Source organism: Mus pahari, chromosome 9, assembly GCF_900095145.1.
Source record: "Mus pahari chromosome 9, PAHARI_EIJ_v1.1, whole genome shotgun sequence".
Taxonomy (NCBI): Eukaryota; Metazoa; Chordata; class Mammalia; order Rodentia; family Muridae; genus Mus; species Mus pahari.
Window position 1 is genome coordinate 28,027,793 of NC_034598.1, and position 23,447 is coordinate 28,051,239.

Here is a 23,447-nt window from a genome sequence, read left to right on the forward strand (position 1 = left end):
GAGAGAGAGAGAGCGAGAGAGAGAGGGGAAGATGAGAGAGAGAGAGAGGAAGATGAGAGAGAAAGAAGGGAAGTCAGGAGAGAGAGAGGAGGATGAGAGAAAGAGAGAGAGAGAGAGAGAGAGAGAGAGAGAGAGAGAGAGAGAGAGAAAAGGGGGGGGGAGAAGAGATACCTCAGTACCTGCTATTCATGCAGAAGACCCAAATCAGTGCCCAGGCACTACACAATGGCTCATAACTGTAACTCTGTGATATCTATGCCCACTTCTGGCTTCTGTTGTTACTGCATGCATGTGGTAAACATACATGTCTATATGCAAAACACTCATATCCACAAAATAAACATGAATCTTTTAATAAAAACAAAATACAGCCGGGTGGTGGAAATACATGCCTTTCCAAGAACTAAGAAGAACAGAAGCAGGGGGATCTCTGAGTTTGAGACGAGCCTGTTCTAGGGAGTGAGTTCCAGGACATCGAGGGCTACAAAGAGAAACCATATCTCCAACAAAACAAAAACAAAAGCAAATAAATACATACATACCCTGTCACATAATTAACTAGTATAGGCTACAAATCTGTGCCTATAAAAGTGGCATACTACACATGTTGTTTTGTAATCTAATTTATAAATTTAATATAAGTTATTTTTGGTACCTGTAAGTGGAGTACCATTGAATTTTTTAAACTGCAAGCACGTTTTCATATAGATGCAAAAACTTATTTTATCAGTATCTTACCGATAAACATCTGTGTTGTGTACACATTTTCACATAAACAATGTTACAATATGAAACCTTTTACTTAACATCTTTGGCCATTTATGTGTATTTCAAAAGGCTAAATTGAATTTCTGGGTTAAATATAATGAATATTTGAAAGAGTAATCCATACTTGGAAGAGTGTTAACAAGTATGGCTAAGGTCTTGGATTCAATATCCAGAACAAGAAAATTTTTAGAGTCTTATATTTATGTGTATGGGTGTTTTGCCTGTGAACAACATGTGTATAGTGTCTATGGAGGCCAGAAGGGGGAGTGGGGTCTTTAGATCCCCTAAACTGGAGTTACAACAGTTCTTAGTTACCATAAGTGAGGAGAATAGGGCCTGGGTCCTGTAGTCAGTACTTAACTATTAAACTACTTTTCCAGCCACCTGCATTTTAATTACTATTGCTAAACTATTATAAAAGAAATTATTGTACCCACTTAACCGTGGGTACAATAATTTATTTGAACTCAACAGATCTGCCTGCCTCTGCATTCTGAGTGCTGGGATTAAAGGCACTACCACCACCTGGCTTTTTTGGTGTTTTTGAACTCAGAAATCCACCTGCCTCTGCCTCCCAAGTGCTGGGATTAAAGGTGTGCACCACTACCGCCCAGCTTCTGTAAAATTGACATTTGTTTTAATGTTCATGATTGTTTTGCACACATGTATGTGCATGTACCTCATGCATAAATGGTGTTCAAGAAGGCAACAGATTCCCTGGAACTAGAGTTATAGATGGGTGTGAACTGCCACATGAATAAGAAACCAGGTCCTCTGAAAGAACAGTCAGTGTGCTCTTAATTACTAAGCCATCTCTCCAACTCTCTATTTTCTGTAATTTTTACGAGGCTAAACCTACTTATGCTATACTGACACCTGTGCCAGAAATACTTTTCCTAAGTTTGTGTTCATACACACACATACACACAGGTATTTTGCGTGCAGGCATGGCACATGCAGTGCCCAGTGGCCAGAAAAGGGTGTCACATTCCCTGGAACTGGATATGTAGACAGCTGTTAAGAAATCGACTGACATAAAAGAAGAAACTTGGCTAAGAAATTTGGGTGAAAAATCTTATACATAGATGCTACCTGGGCAATAAACTACGAAATATATAGTTAAGAGATTTGAGATAGAATAGAATTAATTATTATTAATTAATTAATTAATTAATGTCCTGGAACAATAGGGAACAACCGAGTGTAAGGAAAACAGTATCATGAACGAATTTACATTGAGAAAGACCCTGAAGCCAGTGTGGTAGTATACAGCTTTAATCCAAAGACTCAGGAGCCTATATAGCATGGTATACATACCCCACCTTATTTATCTGTTTGTTTTTCCAAGAGTTTCTCTATGTAGGCCTGGCTGTTCTGGAACTCACTCTGTAGACCAGGCTGGCCTCAAACTCCCAAGTTCCAAGGCCTGCCTCTGCCTCCCAAGTGTGCCACCATGCCTGGCTTACTCATTCACACATCTTTTTGTTTTGTTTTGTTTTGTTTTGTTTTGTTTTTCGAGACAGGGTTTCTCTGTATAGCCCTGGCTGTCCTGTAACTGACTCTGTAGACCAGGCTGGCATCGAACTCAGAAATCCGCCTGCCTCTGCCTCCCGAGTGCTGGGATTAAAGGCGTGCGCCACCATGCCCCACTCCTGTAGCTGTTTCTCACAAAAAAGTATCACATCATATATATGTCCTCCAAAATGTTGGGGAAATTTTCTAGTCATTACTAAGTCAGAAGTTACTTTTAGTTGGTATATAGAATAACTACTTGGGAGTTTAATTTGTGAGTTGATTAAAAAAAAATATTTAGGCAACTCCACTTCTGTGTGTTTGTTGATTGCTTGATTTTTTTTTTTTTTTTGTTTTCTCAATCATTTTTTAATAGTTATTCACTTATTCTGTATATAAGGGAATGTACAGGCCATGGCATCCCTGTGGAGAGCAGAATATAACTTTAATTCAGAGATTTGGCATGTTAACCACACTCACCTTATAATTCACTCTTGTAACACAAGCTTAAATTTTACTGATCTTACCAACTAAAATTGATTCTGTCAACTTTTATATTTTCTAGATCATGTTTTAAATGTCTTGTAAAAGGGATGGCTCAGTCGGGCAGAGGTGGTGCGTGCCTTTAATCCTAGCACTTGGGAGGCAGAGACAGGCGGATTTCTGAGTTCGAGACCAGCCTGGTCTACAGAGTGAGTTCCAGGACAGCCAGGGCTACACCAAGAAACCCTGCCTTGAAGAAGGAAAAAAAAAAGGGGGGGGGGGTTGGTGGCTCACTGCATCAGCCTGAGAAAATTAAGTTCAAATCCCCAGAGCCAATGTGAAAAACCAGGTGCTCATCCTGTAACACCAGTGTGGGGGGAGTATGGTAAGGACAGGTGACAGGGATCACTAACTGGCTTAGCAGCATCCTCACCTGCCTCAAGTGACTAAGACAGGAAATGTAAGAGCAGGATACTTGATGTCCTCCTCTGGCCTCTGTGGGCCTGTGCATACGTGCTTATATGCACACACATACAAAAATAGCATCTTAAAATATTGCTAGTGAAAACTAACAGAATTCACTCTTAACATCATAGTATACACTTCAAAAACATAAATTTTATTGTGATTATTTTAAAGATTTATTTTACTTTCAATTATGTGTATGTGCATGTCTGTGTTTGGCTTGTAAAAATGAGCAGTACAGGTCCCCAAAGAGGATTCCCCTGGAACTGGAGTTACTTATTTGGGTGCTGGGAGGGAGTTGAACTTGGGTCTTCTGGAAGAGCAGTATGTACTTTTAAGGGTGGAGGGAATCTCTCCAGTCCCATACTATGACATTAAATTTCTTGGGGCTAGCTCAGTGGTATACTACTTGTCTAGCATGCAGAAAGCCCTGGTTTGATTGTTAGCAGAAGGGAAAAAAAATCAACCAAACAACCAAACAAACACCTATTATCTCTTAATATACGAGAAGGAGTTTGCTACAATGGCTCTCTGAATTACTCTATTGTGAAGAGACTATCAATTTTGGTCTATAAAGAGCCATGTGCGTTTTTGTCTAGAGATACGTCTCTATTATCTAGGAAAAGCAGAAAGAATGCTTACCTGCTTTATGTGTGGATTCATGGCCATTTCAGTAACATTCTTCTTAGTCTCACAGAAGATAATAGCTCTCCCTTCAGATCCACTGTAGACCTGAAGGACATCTCCAATAACTGCTGGTCTCTGAGACCAATGGCACTGGATAGCCAAATGCTTCAAGAAAAGAAAAGGCAAAATATCTATTTTATCAAAAGTTATCTTTTAAAGAAACTTGAGGACGCAAGCTTAGCTGGCAGAGTATGTGCCTGGCATAAATTTAGCTCTGGGTTAGATCCCTAGCACTACAAACCCAGGACTGGTGACACATAGCTGGCCAATAATCCCAAGGCCAGCCTAGTCTAAGAGTGAAACCCAGTCCCAGACAGACAGAAGGGTTAGGAATGTAAATGAATGTAATGAATGTAAACCATTTCGCTAACATGCATAAGCTCTGGGGCCAATTCCTAGTGGCTGGAGAAAATGAAAATATGTATTACTTGAATTTACCTAAGAAAAAAGTCAGACACAAAGTATCATATTGTGTGTAATTACAATTATATGAACTATCCATAACAGATATATCCACAGAGGAAGATTAGCTGTTGCTAGGATAGACTAGGGAAGGACAGAATGGGGATCGATTCACTAAGTTCCTGAGCTGCCTTCTAAGATAAGGAAGACAGAAGTGTTGTCATGGATACTAAATACAATACTGATACTGAATTATACATACGACTTGGCACTGGAGTTAATCTTGGCACTGGAGTTAATTTTGGAGCACCAAAAACAAAAAATAAAATAAAGCCAAGATAGACATATATGTAATTAAATAAATAAAGCATTAAGCCAGATGTAGTCAAACCTCCCTATCTGCTATCTGGGCATTTAAGAGACTGAGATTGTTGAGCTCATGCCAGGGTTCAACCTTAAAAGAAGATAAGAGGGGAATAATTCAAGTGGGTGCAGAAAGATCAATTCAAGGCAATCTTTAGCTACATATAAGTTCCAAGTCCCTGTTTCAAAACAAAAATCTATATAAATGTAAATAAAGTATTAACAGGGTTTTCATGCTGGATGCATCTACCTGGAAGTACCTCCACTATAAAACCCTTCCAGCCTGTCCGAATGCTTACAAATTTCACACAATAAAAGCAGGGGAATGCTAAGCTGCATTCTTTGTCATTCAGCTTATCTTTCATTTATTTTATGTATATGCTTGCACATGAGCACAAGCCACAGTGTATATGGAGAGTACAAGAGAGACAACTTGTGGAAATCAGTTCTCTTTCTACCATGCAGGTGCCAGGAATCAAATCCAGGTCATCATCAGGTTGGCTGCAAGCACCATTACCCACTGGATCAGCTCAGTGGTCCTATCATATGGATTTATATATATATAATTTTACTTAATTTGTAAGATTTACCTCTTTTTATTTTATGCATGTGGATGTTTTTCCTGTCGGTATGTCTGTACATAAAGTGCATACAGTACAAGAGAACTCTGAGTTATCTGTCCAGGCCTCTCTCCCTGTTGTTGTTGTCTTACTAAGTAGTGCAGGATGGCCTGGAACTGGCTACTCAGGTCTGCCTGCCTATGCCCCTCCCCCACCCCACCTGCCTCCCATCACCAATAATCGAATTAAAAGCATACACCACCAAGCCAGGCTTAGTACAGATATATATAGAATACATATTATATATATTCTTTAAAAATATGATATGGCAATTATAGACTACCTACAAGCAAATTAAAAAAGGACAAAGACAGATTTGTTTGTACCACCTATAACAAAATCTTGTTCTTCTTCCTCTACCTCAAAAAAAAAGAAAGAAAAAGAAAAGAAAAAAGAAAGACAACCTAAATCAGACCAAACCCACAATTTAACCAACATGTGAAGTAACATGGCAGGGACACACTTAAGATTTTATTATAAATCACAATTTTTGTTTGTTTTTGAACAGAAAGTACAAAGTGGGAAGGGGCAGCCGACAGGAGAGCACAGCAGCAGCTCAGTAGGGTAGGATGACAAGACATGGGCCAGCCTGGGCTACACACCAAGACACCGACCTAAAAACCAACAGCTGGGGCCAAAGCAGCGGTGGCACACACCTTTCCTTGGTCTACACACAAAGTTCCAGGACAGCCAGGGCATAACAGAGAAACCAAACCAATAACAAACAGCTGGGTGTGGTGGTGCACTCCTTCAAAACCAGCACTCGTGAGGCAGAGGCAGGCAACCAGATTCAAAGCCAGCCTCGTCTACAAAGGAGGTTCCAGACCAGACCTGTAGTTCCATCTACAGGTGAGATGCTTTCTCAAAAACAAAGCAGGGCTTGGGAGATATCTCAGTAGTTTAAAAAGACCCTTGGTTTAGTTCCCAGCACCCACACAACCATCTAACTCCAAATCTAGAAGATTTAATGCCACAAATGCAGGCAAAAACTCATACGAATAAAAGGTCAATCTCAGTGTTGCAAACATGCCTGTAATCTCAAAACATGGGAGGTGAACTCAGGGTGCTTATCCAGTGTGCATGAAGCTCTGGGTTCGATCCCCAGTGCCATAGAGCCTAGGGTAGCAGCACTGGCCTATAACCCCAACACCTGGGAGACAAAGGCAGCAGGATCACAAGCTAAAGGTCACCTTCTGCTAACAAATGAGTCTGAAGCCAGTCCTAGACACATGAGAATGGAAAGATGGTTGGTAATACTTGAAATGCAGGAGTGAAAAAAAGGGGCTAAAAATGGTTAAAGCCTAAAAAATAGTGTTTATCTGTTATGCCATTCAATCTCTGAAATTCTTTTTGCAAATGTCTTAAATTGTTCTCCACTGGTACATTTTACATTCTTACTGTAAAACCACTAAAACTACAAACTACACAAACCTTCCGCTGACTATCTAGCACTACAATGTCCCCTTTTCAAGAAATAATCATGTTGGTATTCATTTTTTGAACTTATACTTTATATACCAAATAAATTCATTTAACATTGCAGATGTTTTTGATATTTTGAGGTGCTAAGAATTATGTATTATTTTTTTAAATAGCAGGATTCTATATGTAGCATTCTGTAATTTTCGATCATTTGTGGTGCTAGAACAGAACCCATCTGACTTGTTTTTTGTTTGTTTATTTTGTTTTGTGTTTTTTTTTTCCCCCAAGACAGGGTTTCTCTGTATAGCCTGGCTGTCCTGGAACTCACTCTGTAGACCAGGCTGGCCTCGAACTCAGAAATCCGCCTGCCTCTGCCTCCCAAGTGCTGGGATTAAAGGAGTGCGCAACCACCGCCCGGCCTGACTTGGTTTTAATCATTTAAATCAATTACTGTGCCACACTCTGGGTTATCTACTATTCTAGCTATCTGTTTTGCCTAGTAAATGGACAAAGTGATATATATGCAGTATATACCTTGCAGTCACAAATACTGCACATAGCACTTCTAATTCTTATTATAAACATTCTCAATTTTCATCTCATGACATCACATTACCTATGTTTAGAAAAGTCTTCTCCGGCTGGTGAGATGGCTCAGTGGGTAAGAGCACTGACTGTTCTTCCAAAGGTGCAGAGTTCAAATCCCAGCAACCACATGGTGGCTCACAGCCATCCTTAACGAGATCTGACTCCCTCTTCTGGAGTGTCTGAAGATAGCTACAGTGTACTTACATATAGTAAATAAATACATCTTAAAAAAAAAAAAAAAAAAAGAAAAGTCTTCTCTGGCAACTCTCTCAGGAAAGTCCACACCCAGCCTCCAGTATGTCCTACTTTCTTCTTGACCATCTCTTTCCTTCTCCTGCTACATTTTAGCTAACTATCTCAATACTACTTAAAGGTTTGTCTTAATTATACTTACTGTGAGCATGTGTGTACGTCTGCAAACCACAATGTATGTGTGACGGTCAGGACAATTTACAAAAGTCAGTTCTGTCTTTTCGATATATAGGTCTTGACTCAGGTCATCAGCCTTTTACCCACTGAGCCATCTCACGGGTCCCAGCAATAAATACTTTCCCCATTAGTAAGAACTGCCTTCTGTTGCATTCTTTTCTTCTCTCCTATTTTGGATGTATTACTGCTTTTGAGACAACCCTTCAGACTGTCACTATAATTCAGGCTAACTTGTACCTCATTTGTACCTCTGCTGACTTCAAATTAATGGGATCCTCCTGGCTCTGTCTTATGTGCGTGCACCAGCAACCTGGCCTCTGGAACAATAAACATTCCTGGCTTGTCTGCACAGTGGCTTTTACATTCGGCTTCACTTCTTCACACATTCATGACACTCCTATTTATTCTAACTGTTCCTCAGTTTCAAAAACCTTTTTTTTCCTCTTTGAGAGTTGGGAATTGAACTTATGGCCTCATAAATGCTAACCAAGTGCTCTACCATTAAGGTATGGTCCGCAGCACTCCATATGTATCCTTCCAAGGGCAGGAAAAGAGGTAAAGCTTGAAGAGGTACCTCAAACTTGAATTTACCTTCATCCAAAGTAAACACCAACTAAAAAGCTAAAATCTACATGCTGACAAATCTACTTACTTCCACAGTGGTTGCAGCTTTTTGAGTCATTTTTCCAACAAGGTCAACCTGTTCATATCTGGATTTCATGTATTTTTTTGCAACTTTGTATACCCACTGTGGGCAAGTTGCAGAAAAAAGTAAGGTCTGAGGATTGTCTTCTGAATCTTAAACAAACAAAAAGAATTCAAATGTTTTCTTAATGTCCCATGATGTAGCCAGCTTTTAAAAATCACCCCAAGATTCAAAAAAAAAAAAAAAAAAAAAAAGGAAAATTATAAACTTGGGGCAAATTTTTAACATACAAACATCAATGCAACTATTAAACTTTCAAATGAAACAAAAATAAAACTGAACTAGGAAGAAAAGAAAGAACTTAAGAAAGAAGCCAAGAAATGGACAAAATGAGTTAGTAAATCTACATGGAAGATTATAGAACCATCAAAAGAAGATTCAGAGTATGCTTTGCACTTTCTTTTTTAAAGAAAGGATACCGGGGGCTGGTGAGATGGCTCAGCGGGTAAGAGCACCCAACTGCTCTTCCAAACTGCTTGTGGACGTTGTACATCGTGGTGCGCACTAGGCTCCGCACCACGATGTACAACGTCCACAAGCAGGAAAAGGTAATAAAAATTATGAAATGAATTCTCAAGCTTTTATTAAAAAAAAAAACAAAAACTGCTATATATTCCTTTCAACTAGGACATACCAGTTTTGTAGGATTCATGAATAATATCTTCGACTTGTTCAGCAAAACCTAAATCTAACATTTGATCTACTTCATCAAGCACAACATGGCGTAGCTTTGAAAGATCCAAACGGCCGCTTTGCAGATGGTCTTTGATACGCCCTGGGGTCCCAACAAGGATGTCAATACCATTCCGAATTTGATTAACTGCAAGGAAAGAAACACCAGGAATATGTTAAAAACAAATGTATGCCTTTATATTATTTCTTTAGATTTAAGATTAGTAAATCCAACTTTGGACTATTGTCTGTATTTACTCACTCTGGCTTTGATATGATGTCCCACCATAAAAACACGCCACATTGAGTTTTCTAGTTATATCTTTGAAATCTTTGGCTACTTGATTTGCCAATTCCCTTGTTGGAGCCAAAACGAGTACCTGAGCAAGAAGTTTAAAAAAGAAAAACACACCTTTTCTAAAGATTGATGTAAACTCCCCCGAAAGGACATTTCTGTAAAGATGCATTTAGAATAAGAATCTCAACATTAATTTCATAAGCACTTAACGACAGAGCTGGGTGCACTGTTAATGACAAAACAATCATCTAGCATACATAAACTGGGTTTCATCCCTAGCCCTAGGGTGTGGGAGCAGAGAAAACAAATATAAACAAGAATGGCCTATATTTTATTAGATTAACATATTTTATCAGACTTCAAAAGTCACTTTTCTGGGTTGGGGATAGTTCAGCTGGCAAAGTGTTTGCTTAGTATGCGTGGTAATGTACCCTTACATTTTTAGCATTTGGGAGGTGGAGGTAAAAGGATTGTCTTCAATTATATAGTAACCTCAAGGCCTGCCTGGGCTACATGAGACCCTATCTCAAGAAACAAACAAAAAATAAATAAAAGAGCAGTTAATGAGATTCCCAAGCCTCTTAAGATAATTTTCTCATCTCTCTCTCAGTTCCTCCCCTTCATATTTATATTACTCTCCTAAAATAGTTATGTATCTACAGAGAGAGAGACAAACAATGTACATTATCTGCTATCAGTCTAGCTCATCTACTCAAATGCAAAGTCAATGAATACACAGGTTTCTGTGAGGCGAGTCACTGCATTCTTTGGACTTTAAGAAGGAGCTGGTACAGAACAAATACTCAAAACATATTTTTCAAGGTAAAGATGGTTCATACACTGAGTGCTTTTGCTCTATATGAAGTAGCAAATTTGATCAGTGAATTAGTGAATTTTGTCATGAAAAACAGATAAGGTTGCATTAGTATCTCAATTTCATCACAGACATGGAACTTGAAGTCATAGTGAGGTTGTAAGCCTTGCCCAAGAACCAATAGCTAGAATTGGTGGAGCCATGATCTCAGAAGCAGCTTCCAACAGGCTAAGGCAGGTGCAACTATTTCTATCTGCATTACTTGCAACTGTGTAAAGATTACTACGGCATTACCTGGAAATTTCAACAAAGAAAAATGATTTATCCTGTAAACCAATACAGCCAACATATGAGATAGTTGATCCTAAGTCATTATGATGTCATTCTATTCATATACATGTGAATCTGCTTTTATAGTGTAACATTAGGAATATTTGAAAGCATAAACATACCTGTTCAAATCATTATGATGACTTTTCTTCTTCACTGTTACAAACCTTAAAAGTGCACACAGGTTCTAAAAGTGTCAAATTTTAGACTAGAATTTTACTAATTCCCTCTGTTGATTTTTACTATTTATAAGACATATTTCTAGTACCCAATAACAGCATATCACTGATATAATAATCTTCATAAAAAGTCAACCTGTGAAATAATACTAAATATTTACTGAATTGCAAGGGGAATACCTTATTAGAAAATTCATTATTTAAAAGAAAAGGTCAAGGATGAAGAGAAAAGTCACTAAGTATATTAAATATAAATATATAAGGTAAACTAACTTTATAATACAAAGTTATGGAAGACATCTAAGCATCTGGAGATATTAAATTTATGCTCATTAACTTTAACTTGGATTAAAATTTACCTATCTAAAAAACAATCTCTTACTTTAGGAATCAAAATTTAACTTTATGAAAAAAGGGGCACTGACTCTGTAAGGGGAGGGCTATACCTGACTTTGAGCCCAGTGTTATTCTTTCAGGTCCAGGGACCAGCTCAGTGGGAAAGCATGAGCTTAGCATGCACAAGGCCCTAGGTTTGATCCCAGCACTGAGAAAAAAAACAAAAAACAAAAAACAACAAAAACAAAACCCAAAGACTACTATTGTTCCTATCCCTTTTTATTAATGTTAAGAGCTTTTACTCCCTTAATAACCGTTACCTTTGGTGAGCGGCTTTTTTTAATTGTTTCTTGATTTCTTTGGAGCCTTTCAATCAAGGGTATGGCAAAAGAGAATGTCTTTCCTGTTCCTGTCCGGGCTTGAGCAATTAAATCTTTTCCTTCATACACAGGACCAAAGGTTTTAACTTGAATAGGAAAGAGATATGTTACCCCTCGACCTGTAAAATGAGATTTCATTAAAATTTGTGACTAGCATTAGGAAAAAATAAATTCATTTGAAAATGACAATCCTTATTCCTCCATGACTGCCTATGGCCACAGTTAGTAGCATTTACAGTTATTCCTACCCCAAGCAGGAATTAGAGTGAAATTGGCCTAATTTGATAAGCACATGTAACTCTTTTAGTTAAAACAAGTCAGAATATTCTCCTTTTTGTCAGAAAAGGCACCAAAGTTGTATAAAATCAGCAGCAGATTTTCAAGACATGAAACTCACAGTACCTTTCAGAAGCTTTATGGTCTCCTCAGAAATGGAGAAATTAGAGAAGGCTCCTTCCTTTTGTTCACGTGTTAGAGTCTGTCAAAATGAAACCAAAATTCTAAATAATACAGTTTACATTACCTTTTAATCATTTTTGAGGGTCAAAGAGGAGGCTTCTCAGATAGTGTCTCATATAGCCTGGGCTACTCTCAAATGCACAGGATGGTCCTTAATTCTCATTGCTTCCCTCTCTGGAGTACTGTGATCACAGCTGTACATGACTAAATATAGTAGTAGCAAATGTAAGTAGCAAACTTACTTTTTTTCATGTATACACATACACACACACACACACACACACACACACACACACACACAAAATCGCTATGTAGCCCTAGCTGTTTTGGAATTTGCCAGGGTGGCCTCAAACTCTAGAGATCACTTGTCTCTGCTTTCCAAGTGTTAAAATTAAAGACATACACTACCATGCCCTACCATGCCCAGTCCCATAAAATATCTTCAAAATAGAAATGAATCCTTTAGTCTCTTTGTGGCCAAAAAGAACATCAGGTCCCCTAGACGTACAGAATTTGAGTACTAGGCAGTTGTGAGCTGATCAGTGTGGGTGCTGAAAATTGAACCTGGGTCCTCTAGGAGCAGCATGTCCTCTTTAACTAAAGCCATTTTTCTACCCTCCCAAACCTACCCAATCCCCACAAGATTTCACTGTGTAGTCTTGGCTGTCCTGGAACTCACTCTGTACACCAGGCAGACCTCAAACTCAGGATTCACCTGCCTCTGCCTCCTAGGTGCTGGATTACATCACCACTCCTGGCTAGCGCCTTATTATTTTTTTTCTTTTTTGATTTTTTGACAGAATATGCTAGATGTCTCTACAATCTTATTCAGATGATTTTGCAGAACCAGGAAAAGCTATTTCTACACTGATGTGTATACACACACACACACACACACACACACACACACACACATAAACATACATGGACACATGGTATGTATAATTTTAATTCTGTCTTGTTTTTGTTCTTTGAGACAGGATCTCTCTACATAGCCCTGGCTGGTGTGGAACTCACTAGAGGACCAGGCTGGCTTCAAACTCAGAGATCCATTGCCTCTTCCTCTCTAGTGCTGAGATTAAAGGCATATGCCGCCACACCTGGCTATAATTTGAATTTTTGGAACCTTTATTCTCCATTTGTACAGGGGTAATGGACTAAGCTAAATTTAAATACTAAGTTCTTAATATAAAATTGTCCTCAAGTTTCAATTTGAAAATAACCAGCACAACAAAAAAATACCATCTACATGATTGTGACTATAGAAACTAATAAAGTATGCTCTAAGTAATAAAACTGGGACCCAGGACCCTCTTCTGGACTCATCAGGCACAAGGCATACATACGGTACACATGCATACAGGTAGGCAAGACACACACACACACCTAAAAATCTTTAAAAGTCTTTTGACAACCATAGTGGCACACACCTTTAATCTCTGTGCCCCGCCAGCCAGCGAGAGATGGGGCTCTATTAGAATGCTAATTGCAGGTTTAAAACTTTCAGTGATTTATCTCAGAGCCTTGTCACTGCTGGCTGGGTGGCTTATCTCAAAGTCCAGGTCCTCCTTTCAGCTCAAGGTGGCAGCTTGGGGGCAGCTCCAGAATGCTGGATACTCCTTTAACAGCCCCAGATGTTTGTTTAGGGACAGAATCTACTGATTCCCACGAACTACCTTGAGGGGAAAGGGGGTGACTTGGCTCTTAACAAAAAACTATATGACTCTCAGATGCAGGCTGTAAAAGGCCTGGTTTTTCTCAGCCTGGTCTCCAACAAATCTCAGCACTTGGGAGGCAGAAGCAGGTGGATCTCTGTGAGTCTGAGGCTAATCCAGTCTGCAAAATGAGTGCCAGGACTGTACCACTGAGAAACCCTGTCCCTAAAAATTAAAATTTTAAAAAGGTCTTTTTTTTTTTTTTTTTAAACATTTATTTATTTATATAAGTACACTGTAGCTGTCTTTAGACACACCAGAAGAGGGTGTCTGATCTCATTACAGATGGTTGTGAGCCACCATGTGGTTGCTGGGATTTGAACTCAGGACCTCTGGATGAGCAGTCAGTGCTCTTAACCATTGAGCTACCTCTCCAGCCCAAAAGGTCTTTTTAAAAATTGGAAAAATATTACATAAATTGTTTCATAAATTCGCTTAATGAAATACACTTTCTAACATTGCTATACACTCTCAGAAAAGCTTTGTTCTATTGCATAGAAAGCATATTTAACTAACTTCTCATTATTAGACTTTAGGCTATTTAGACTTTTTGCAATGATCAATATTATACTTAATTTATATAGCTTTGTATACAGCATAATCATCACCTTAGCATAAATTACTAAAAGCAAAATTCCTGAAATCTAATATGATCAGAACAAAATAACCAAGGCTTGAAATACTGCTCAGCATTTAAGAACAAATTCTGCTCTGGCAGAGAGGACCTGAGTTTAATTTGAAGTTTCCATATCAGGTGGCTCACCAATACCTGTAACTACAGGCATTGCTCCGAAGGATCCAAGACCCTCTTCTGGCTTCCCTGGACACCCACACCCATGTGGCATGCTCTTGCACTAGAGTTCTCTCCTCTCTCTCTCTCTCTCTCTCTCTCTCTCTCTCTCTCTCTCACACACACACACACACACACACACACACACACACACACACAGACACACACACAACACACACACACAAATAATAACAACCAACAGTTACTATAATACACTGCTTAGGCAAATTTCAAGAAACCTATACATTCTACTAGCAAACAAATTTATAGGCCCTTACTAAACTCAATTAACATTTGTGCATCTTGGCAAATAAATTTACAAGTATCAATACATAGAGTCTCTTCCTACAATCATCCATGGATGTCACTGACTATCCCAGGTTTGATCCCTAATGAGGGCTTAAATTACTAGCTATTATCAGATTTTAAGATTCTATGTTTTTATCAAGGAAAGAATCCAGGCACAATAACAATAGTACATGTCTTTAACACTAGCACTCAAGAAGCATAAGTTGAGTTCCCAGCATGTAAGAAAATCAAAAATTCAAAAAAGAAAAAAGAAAAAAACAAATAAGGAGTTGGCCAGGTGTGGCGATGTAATCTCAGCACCAGGAGGCAGAGGCAGGTGAATCCTGAGTTTGAGCATATAAGAACCATCTGTAACTCCAGTTCCAGGAGTTCTTACACCCTCTTCTGGCCTCAGTAGGCATCAAAAATACACACAATATATGCAAACAAAACACTCAGACACTTAAGAAAGTAACTATTCTAAAAGATACAGCAGATATAAACCCAGCACAACTGGGCATGGTGGCACTATCTCCAGAAATAAAACAAAAACAAAAATAAAAAATTAAAAACTCTCCATGGTGATATGAACCTGTAATCTCAGCATTTGGAAGGCAGCGTTAAAGAGGGTAAAGACCCTCAGCTACCTGGGAAGTCTGAGACTACCCTGGGCTACTACGAGACCCCATCTCAAACAAATGAATAATCACAACTAAAGTAGATCTTGGAGTAGAGTCTACTATACTTCCCGAAATTTAATATCCAGAGAAATTCTGCCCCAAGAAAGATAAAGAGGTGGGGCAGCAGCAAGTTGGCTCAGTGAAAGATAGCTACTGCCAAACTGAAGGTGAGTTTAATCCCTGGGACCCACACAGCAGAAGGAAAAACGACTCCCACAAGCTATACTCTGGCCTCTACACAAAATACATGTTTATTTTTAAGGACAGCCCAATGAGAGAAACATGAGCCAAAGGCTGCAGTTTCAGCCTTTTGGTTCAACCATGGTTCTACGGTTCAAATAGCAACACTAGCCACGAAGAAGAGAACAGCACAGAGTCAATCCAAATGAACCTCACAGGTCAAGTGGGCCTACATTTCAAAGAGACTACATGCAACAGTCTGCTGTGTACCTCCTCTGCTTTATCACTTGACTTGTGAGAGTTTTCTGAGGATGACACTCGCTTTGACCTTTTCTCATACTCATCCACATCCCCGTTTGGCAGGTCTTTTCTTCTTGATTTATGAGATGGGGAGAATTCATCTGAAAATCTAAGTCCTTCTTTGGTGTCTCCATTTAGCTTTTCTCTCATTTTAGCTTTTTTGGGCTTGGGAGCATCCAGGTCGTCTGTAACTCCATTTTCTCTTGTTTCTGTTTTCTCCTCTGATTCAGAATGGTGCCTTGACTTCCTTCTATCACTCTGTAGACAAAAAGAAACAGTGACAAGCTCTCATTCTAAGATCCCAAAGAAGCTCAAATATGACTCCCCAACCAGCTAAGCTCAACCTACAATTACACTCAACACTCTACCTGCAAGAAATCCAGGCTGGTTAGTAATGACGAAGTCTGCATCTTACCTGCATCTATGTTTCAAGATTCAGTCTCTAGAACATCTCTAATTGCATCCTAAGATTTTTAGGACAGTTAAATAGTTCCTCCTCAGGAAAAAAAATAAAGCCTCGAAATTATAAATTAAAATACAAATAAAAACTTCTAACATCTCCAAAAGGGAAAAAAACGTATTGAGTACCTACCCATTATTGTGTAATGTTTTCGTCTTATCTTGTTTTAATCTTCATAACAACCCTATCAGGGAAGTACAGGTCCATAATCCCTTATCCGAAATTCCGAAATCCATAAAGCTCTGAAAACCGAAAGTGTTTTTGTAACTTATATGGAGACAGAACCTTATCTGATCTGAATTCACTTGATGGCAAAATTTAACTACAAAGAATGTGAAGCAACTTACTGTCTGTATTTATCCCATTTAGTATGACCATCCATATTTAACAATAAGGCTGCAGGTCCCCAACCCTTCTAACGATTTCCAGCTTATGAGAATTTTAAAACCATCTAACTCCAATGATTTTGGATAAGGGATGGTGAACCTGTAATCTTTGCCACTCTAAGATGCAGAAAGAGAACTGGTCCTAAAGGCTATTCTGCAGGTGGAAGTGGAAGGGATGGAATGCAGCCCTGTCTGACCTCAAAGTCTATGATCTTCTCACAGCATGTGTCCTCATTCAATTATTTGTTCTGTTTTGAGACGGGGGCTCATGTAGCGCAGAGTGGCCTGGAACACCTGACCTGCCTGCCTCCACTTCCAAGTGCATGGATTACAGGCATGTACTAGTTAGTAGATGTAGCTCTCCTTGAGAACTGATAGTTAAAGAAAATCAAATGTCATTTATATAAACCAACTGTTACATTTCCATGAAGGACTATAAGACTGTGTTTAACAGAACAACAAAAAGTCAAACACCAAGGCATGATTCTGTAACTTCAATTTTAAAATGCAAAACTAAGACTGTAAAGATGGCCCAGTGGTTAAGAGCACTGGCTCCTCTTCCAAAATACTCAGGTTCACACCCAGCACCCACATGGTAGCTCCAGGGGATACGATAGCTTCCTGTGGCCTCAGGACAGGCCTACACATAGTACACAGACATACATACAGGCATAAAACCCATACACACTAAAAAATTTTATTTTAGTTTTTAAGATACCAAACTGAAGGCAAGTTCTTTTTTATATTATTATTTTATTTATTGATCACAAGAAATGATTTGAAAATTTGGTCCTTTAGAATCACTTGGTGAAATAAATAAGTCATTTGCCTCAGTGGAATCTAGTAAATTGGATAGCAGTACTTCATTTCACTAAAAACTACAAGCACCAAACCTTCACGATGCTGATATAATTTTTGAAGTGCTTTAGCATAAATTTTTCATTCATAAATAGTTGAAAAAGCTGAGTAATATGTAAAAATGCCTTTTAAAACATTCTACATCATTTGACCTTAACTGCACCAGCCCACAGCTCTCTAAAGTAGTAAGTCCTATAGAAAAACAAGCTCATAGTCAGGCATGCAGTTTGGATTGCTTCAGGGCCCTGCACTTTAGGGAAAAGATAGAGCAAGCATGTCAATGTAACATGTCTATGTCCAAATCCTGTAACATCCTAGAGTGCTAAGCACTAAAGCCTTACAGCCTCCTGTTTCCTGAGCTCTGTTCATCTCCTCATCTCTTAGCTCTCAACCTTCTTTAGTGTTTCCTTCTCCTCACCCTTCCATGGAAGCTCAAGTCTGTGTCAACACACTTCCAGACTCTCTTGACTACTTTCATTCCTTTTCTAAGAACACAAATTCCCTATCTCAATATATCCAAACTAGAATTATTTTCACTGAATGTCAGACTTAGCCTAATATTCTATTTCTGCTATTTGGTATTCCATTCCATTCCAAATGTCTACTTTTTCATGAAGGGCAATCAACAAGTATGTTATTTCTGGAGAATTTACAACATGAATATATATTAAAGCTAACTTTACAAGGAGCACATAAAAGTGCCAATCACAAGATAACAGTAGAACAAGCCTTCGAAGGCAAATGAGGTAATGTTTTTACCTCATACTGTACAGGTATGGTTAGAAACAAACATTACCTAGACCTTGTCAGAAGCAGGATTTAGGTATGAAAGGTTATTCAAGACAAACTAAATTAAAAATAAAACTAAAATAACGGCTTGAGATTACATTTATAATCTACTCTAGGAGCCTACAGTAGTCAAATTCAAAGGTTTGAACTCAAAGGGGCAAAGAGCTTTGGCTTGGGAAGATGAAAAGGTTCTACAGATCACAGTGGTCGTGACAGCACAAATCTATTATACTTAATGACATCAAGTTACACACTTTAAATGGTATTAAAAAAAAACCTTGAGCCATAGTCGAATTTAAACCCCAGCACTGAAAAATAGAACTCTCAAAATGTAAACTCCAAATTTAGTACATTCTACAAAAACAGAAAAACGAGAATTGGGAATAGAGCTCAATTCTAGGCATTTGTCAGGCATAGTGGTGGGCCCACTTCAATGCCCACTGGGAAGGTGGCATAAAAGGGTGGCTAGAATTTAAATTTTACCTTAGTGGTAAGTCCGAGGGGGTGTTCCCTCATCTCTAGCACTCTACAGAGTAAATATTTTATCAAATGTCATCTTTCCCACAGTCACTTTCATCCTCCAGGTCAAATGTCTCCAGTAAAAATTTTACCTCTGCATTTTTTCTTAACACCTTAAGATCCTCTATTTTTCGGGCTTTTTCTTCCTTCCTTTTTTTTTTTTTTTTTTTTTGTCTCGGAGGTGGGGGCAGAACCTCTAAAAATTCCTCTACAGGCTCCTGGTGGGCAGGGACTATTTTGCATACTTAATTAGTTTAAGCTCCTCGTTACTCAGCTAAGAATCTGGCACGATTAGACTCAATAAAAACCAGTGGATTGAAAATACTAACAGTAAGGGCTATTCGTAATACAACCCCCACGAACTCCATCACAGCCAACCCCTGGCAAGGCTGGCTTTGACACTTCCTTAAGCCTCTATTACCCAATCATGGAGGATTGTAACCCCCTAGGATAGCCTTTCCCGAGACTGCTGCAGACACGACACCGCGACCGAGAAGCAACACATAGGCAAAGCCATCATCATCATCATCTCTCTCTCTCTCTCTCAACTCTTCGAAGGCCCTGGAAAACCAAATGAAGGGACTCGCCGCCGAAGAAAGGGATCACGAGCAGATTCCACGGCGACGGGAGCTCACGTCTGCCCATCTCTCGGGAGAGATCCGGGCGCAGAGGCCGACGTCGGGGTGAAGTGCCACGGAAGCCGGGCGTTCTCCTCCAGGTCCGGGGGTGCGGCGATGGGGGATGGTCCCTGGGACCTCGGAGGGCCGAGCACGGCGAGGGGCAGCTGTCCCTCGGAAGCTCGCCCCCGGGTCCTGACAGGTCGTCCCCCGTCAGAGACCGCTCCCCTCCCCGCCCAGGCCAGCGCAGCCCGAGGGAGGCGCGGCCCAGCCGCAGCGCACCTTTTGCCGCTCCTTCCTCTGGCTCTCGGACTCTTCCAAGGGTGCCTCGAGCTCCATGATGTCTCCCCAGAGGAGTTTCCCGGGCATTACTGGCCGTCGCCACCTCCCGCCCGGCTGCGGTGGCCGCGACCACCTACGGCCACCGAGAGCGTGAAAGGAAGCGGGGGCTGGGCGGCCCCGCCGGCCAGGACCGTGCGTCACTTCCGGGCCACGCACCTCGCGGCGGGAGCAAAGCGAGGCCGAACTCTCCGGGAGGGAGGAAACTCTCCCAGCGAGGCGCAACCTCCTTTGGCCAATGAAAATCTGACTGGCCCCGATGGGCCCGCCCACGCTCTGAAGTGACAGGCTTCTCAAAAGCACGGGCCAATCTCCAGGAAGGACGCTCGCCTTCCCCGCCCCCCCAGCCCCTCGTCGCGGCACGCAGAATTCCAAGGGCTCCCCTTCCCCCCCGCTCGGAACGCCTCCCTTCCCAGCATGCCCTGCGGCGCTCGCGCAGCCCCCTCGCAGGCGGCGGGGAGCGAGGGGCTGACGCGCGACGCAGCGCCTCGTGGGCAAGCACGAGCTGAGGCCGGCGGGAGCGCCACGCGCCGTCCAGCCATTCGCCGCCGGAAACTGCAGCCCTCCGCCCCGCCCCCGCCCCGCCCCCGCAGTGGGTGGAGCGTTAGTCCGTAACGGCTTCCCCGCTAGACCCGGTGCCCTGGCCTTGACGTCGAGGCTTCCCGGGGTCTGCGGAGTCTGCAGGGCTCTGAAGCCCTGAGGGTCCGCCTCGGGGATATTAAGCTCCTTAAGCAGGCGTTAAGTTATGGCTTCATTTTTAGTTCTCACGTATCCCAGAAGAAACCAAACCCACCCGAGAAGGGAATTTATTTGTCCAAACTCAGTAGCGCGGGCAAGACTTGAAAACTGATCGGAATCCGCGATGGGCACAGCAGTCTCACAGCTGTAATTTCCCACAGTTGCAAGGCGAATGCTCGCTCCTATGAGACAGAATAGGGAAAAAATCTAAAGGGACCCAAGATAAGGAAAGCAAGTCCGACGTGTCTGACAGATGACCTACTTGTAATAAGTACATTTAAATCTTAAGGTTCAGGATTAACCGCCTCTGAGCTACAAATTTACCAGTGTCAGCGAATTGACTTCTTGTCTTTATGTATATTCACAAAGACTGGGTTCGATCCCCTGTACCTCACAGACCAGGCAAGCCTAACTACCAATTGAACAACGATCCCAGCCCTCAAACCTTGTTTATCATGTTCTCTTCATTCAGTCGATCCGCTATTTCATTCCTGAGGGAAGATGACACCAAACCGAGATGTAGGTGCAGGACATTCTTGCAAACTACACAATGTCTAGTGCAGCAGCCTTGTAATCTGAGCCTCAAACACAGGCCTTAAAAAAAAAAAATTACGGCTACACGTCCTGAGTTCTAGGATTAGACTTAAATTACTGGAATCACGATATTATAAGTTTGCAATAGCTTCTGGAAGTCTATTAAAATAAGGACTGGCTTAACATCAATGACTTTGACTGAATGTAGTTTTATGGATTCAGTTTTATAACACCAGGTGTGATCAAGGAATGATGGTGAAAAAGGCTTTTCCTACGGATTGGATGAATAGTTATGGGTCTCTACATCTAAATCTTTACAAATCTAAATCTCAGTAGCTTTTCTAAATCCTGATTCCTCCTAGCTACACCCAGTTCTGCAGTGATACACTATGCCCCTACAACGGAATATGCTGTGCTTAGAAATAGTTGATAGGGTGAAGAATGCCACACACATGGGTATAAAGGGAACAGATGCTGTCTTGTGGTTGAAAGTCACACAAATGAAGTCCATTTTTACCTTCTTGGGATCCTATTTTTGGCATTTTTTTTTTCTCATGCCAAACCTCACAGCAAACCTGAAAAGGGAAGGACTAGATTCTATTAGTCATTCAAGTGACTGCTTCCCAAATGACCTTTGGTGTCAACAAATGTGGCCTGAACTAATTCTCTTATCTCGTCAGGTGGGGAAGGAGATTGGAGACCTAGACATGAGTAACTTGCCCAAGGAGTGAAGGACTTGGTCGATATTAGCTTCATTGATTAGGAAACATGGGGACAGGAACTATAATTTTAATTTAAAACTCAAAAAGATTTATGTCTGATCGTGAGATTTGTAACCAAGGGGAATTAAAACAACGTATCGTTTATTTTTCTCATCGCTGGGACAAAATACCTGAGAAGAGACTTAAGCATTTTATTTTGCGTCATTTTGGCTCATAGCTGGAGCCTAGAGTCAGTCCATCAGGGTAGGCAAGACATGGCAATAGGCTTACGAGGAAGCTGGTCGTATTTCATCTAGAAACAGAAATGGTGCTTATCTCCCCCTCTTATTTAGTCGGCTGGGGTTGGTCTTCCCACTTGAATTAACCAGATAAAGGCGCTCCCTCGCAGGCTGCCCAGAGGTTCTCCTCTTAGATGATTCTAGATCATGTCCAGTAGACCACCATCATGGACATCGATTCAAAATATAATCGCCAATTCATGGGATCAAGTGATCTCCCTGCTCCAGCCTCCCTAGTACGTGCGACTACAGGCACGCACCATGGCACCTAGTTTCAAATACAACAATCAGAACATCTTTCTTTCCCAAATATTTAGTTTAGTTAGAGTTTTACCACCTTAGCCCTAGCTGACCTGGAACTTGCAGTGTAGAAGCAAACCGGCTTCCAACTCGCAGAACTGTGTGCCTGCCGCCCTGGTGCTAAGATAGAAGAAAGGGAAATGCCACAACGCCCAGTTTTATGTCTGTTTTACATTATTTTGTGTGTAGAAGTTCTCTTCCCACAATGTGTTTCCTGGGGATCAAAGTCATCTTCAGGCTGGGTAGTAGAAGCCTTGCCTTGACCAGTGGAGCTTTCTTACTGACCCGATTTTCCAAATATCTTAAAAGAGTTCCTGATAATACCCTGAAAAGTTAGGTGCTGTATTCTTTTTCCTGGTATTCGCTTATCAAAGATTCTATGTTAAAAAACCCCTTGCCTTTAACCTTAGATTAAATTCTGAGTTTTAAGATATTAAAAACAAGGTACTATTTCCAAACTTGCTTCTCTGGTTATTTCCAAAATCGTTCATTTTCTCAGCCCATAATTAGAAAGTGGAAGGCAAAGAGCTATCAAGATGCATGTAGAGTTCGAGGCCAGCCTGGTCTTCAAAGTGAGTTCCAGGACAGTCAGGGCTATACAGAGAAACCCTGTCTGGGGGGGGGGGGGAGATGCATCTAGCCCTTTGAATGGCAAATGTGAAACTTTTACGACAAAAAGAACATGAAGGATTTCAGATGAGATAGAAAAATAGGGACAGTTATAAATTGTAGACAGTGGGGACAGAGATTGTGTGCTGAGGGTGCTGAAGCAAACAGAACAAGAGCCCATGTGACCATTGTTACAGAACCGTTGTTAGCCAAGCAGGAACAATAAGCAGGAAACTGGATTAGCAAATACAACATCACTAGAGTAATGAGGTCCAGCGGCACTCACTGACATCAATGAGGTTTTTGGCTTTTCCAGACATGGTTGGTCACTATGTAGCTGACCCTTGCCTTAAAACCCCCACGTGCCTGCCTCTGCCTTCTGTGTTGGAATGAAACCTGTATGCCATCATGCCTGGCTCCACCATGTCTTCA

General features: G+C 40.8%; 1 protein-coding gene across 3 annotated transcripts in view; it reads right to left on the reverse strand.

The window, feature by feature from the left end:
* The window catches only part of Ddx50 (DExD-box helicase 50), a 32,243-nt gene extending 12,276 nt beyond the window's left edge, over positions 1 to 19,967 (reverse strand). Inside the window, exons 1-9 of one of the 3 annotated variants that reach the window (XM_029542296.1) lie at positions 19,778 to 19,966; positions 16,459 to 16,568; positions 15,837 to 16,124; positions 11,857 to 11,932; positions 11,395 to 11,573; positions 9,380 to 9,497; positions 9,080 to 9,265; positions 8,392 to 8,537; positions 3,871 to 4,020 (exon numbers count right to left, since the gene is read on the reverse strand). In XM_029542296.1, coding sequence (XP_029398156.1) covers positions 3,871 to 4,020; positions 8,392 to 8,537; positions 9,080 to 9,265; positions 9,380 to 9,497; positions 11,395 to 11,573; positions 11,857 to 11,932; positions 15,837 to 16,016 — 1,035 coding nt within the window. In that variant the 5' untranslated portion in view covers positions 16,017 to 16,124; positions 16,459 to 16,568; positions 19,778 to 19,966. Of the gene's footprint in view, positions 1 to 3,870; positions 4,021 to 8,391; positions 8,538 to 9,079; positions 9,266 to 9,379; positions 9,498 to 11,394; positions 11,574 to 11,856; positions 11,933 to 15,836; positions 16,125 to 16,458; positions 16,569 to 19,299; positions 19,668 to 19,777 lie in introns of those variants that run through there. The other 2 variants (XM_029542297.1, XM_021205010.1) reach the window with 2 other exon arrangements.
* Positions 19,968 to 23,447: the final 3,480 nt, after the last annotated feature.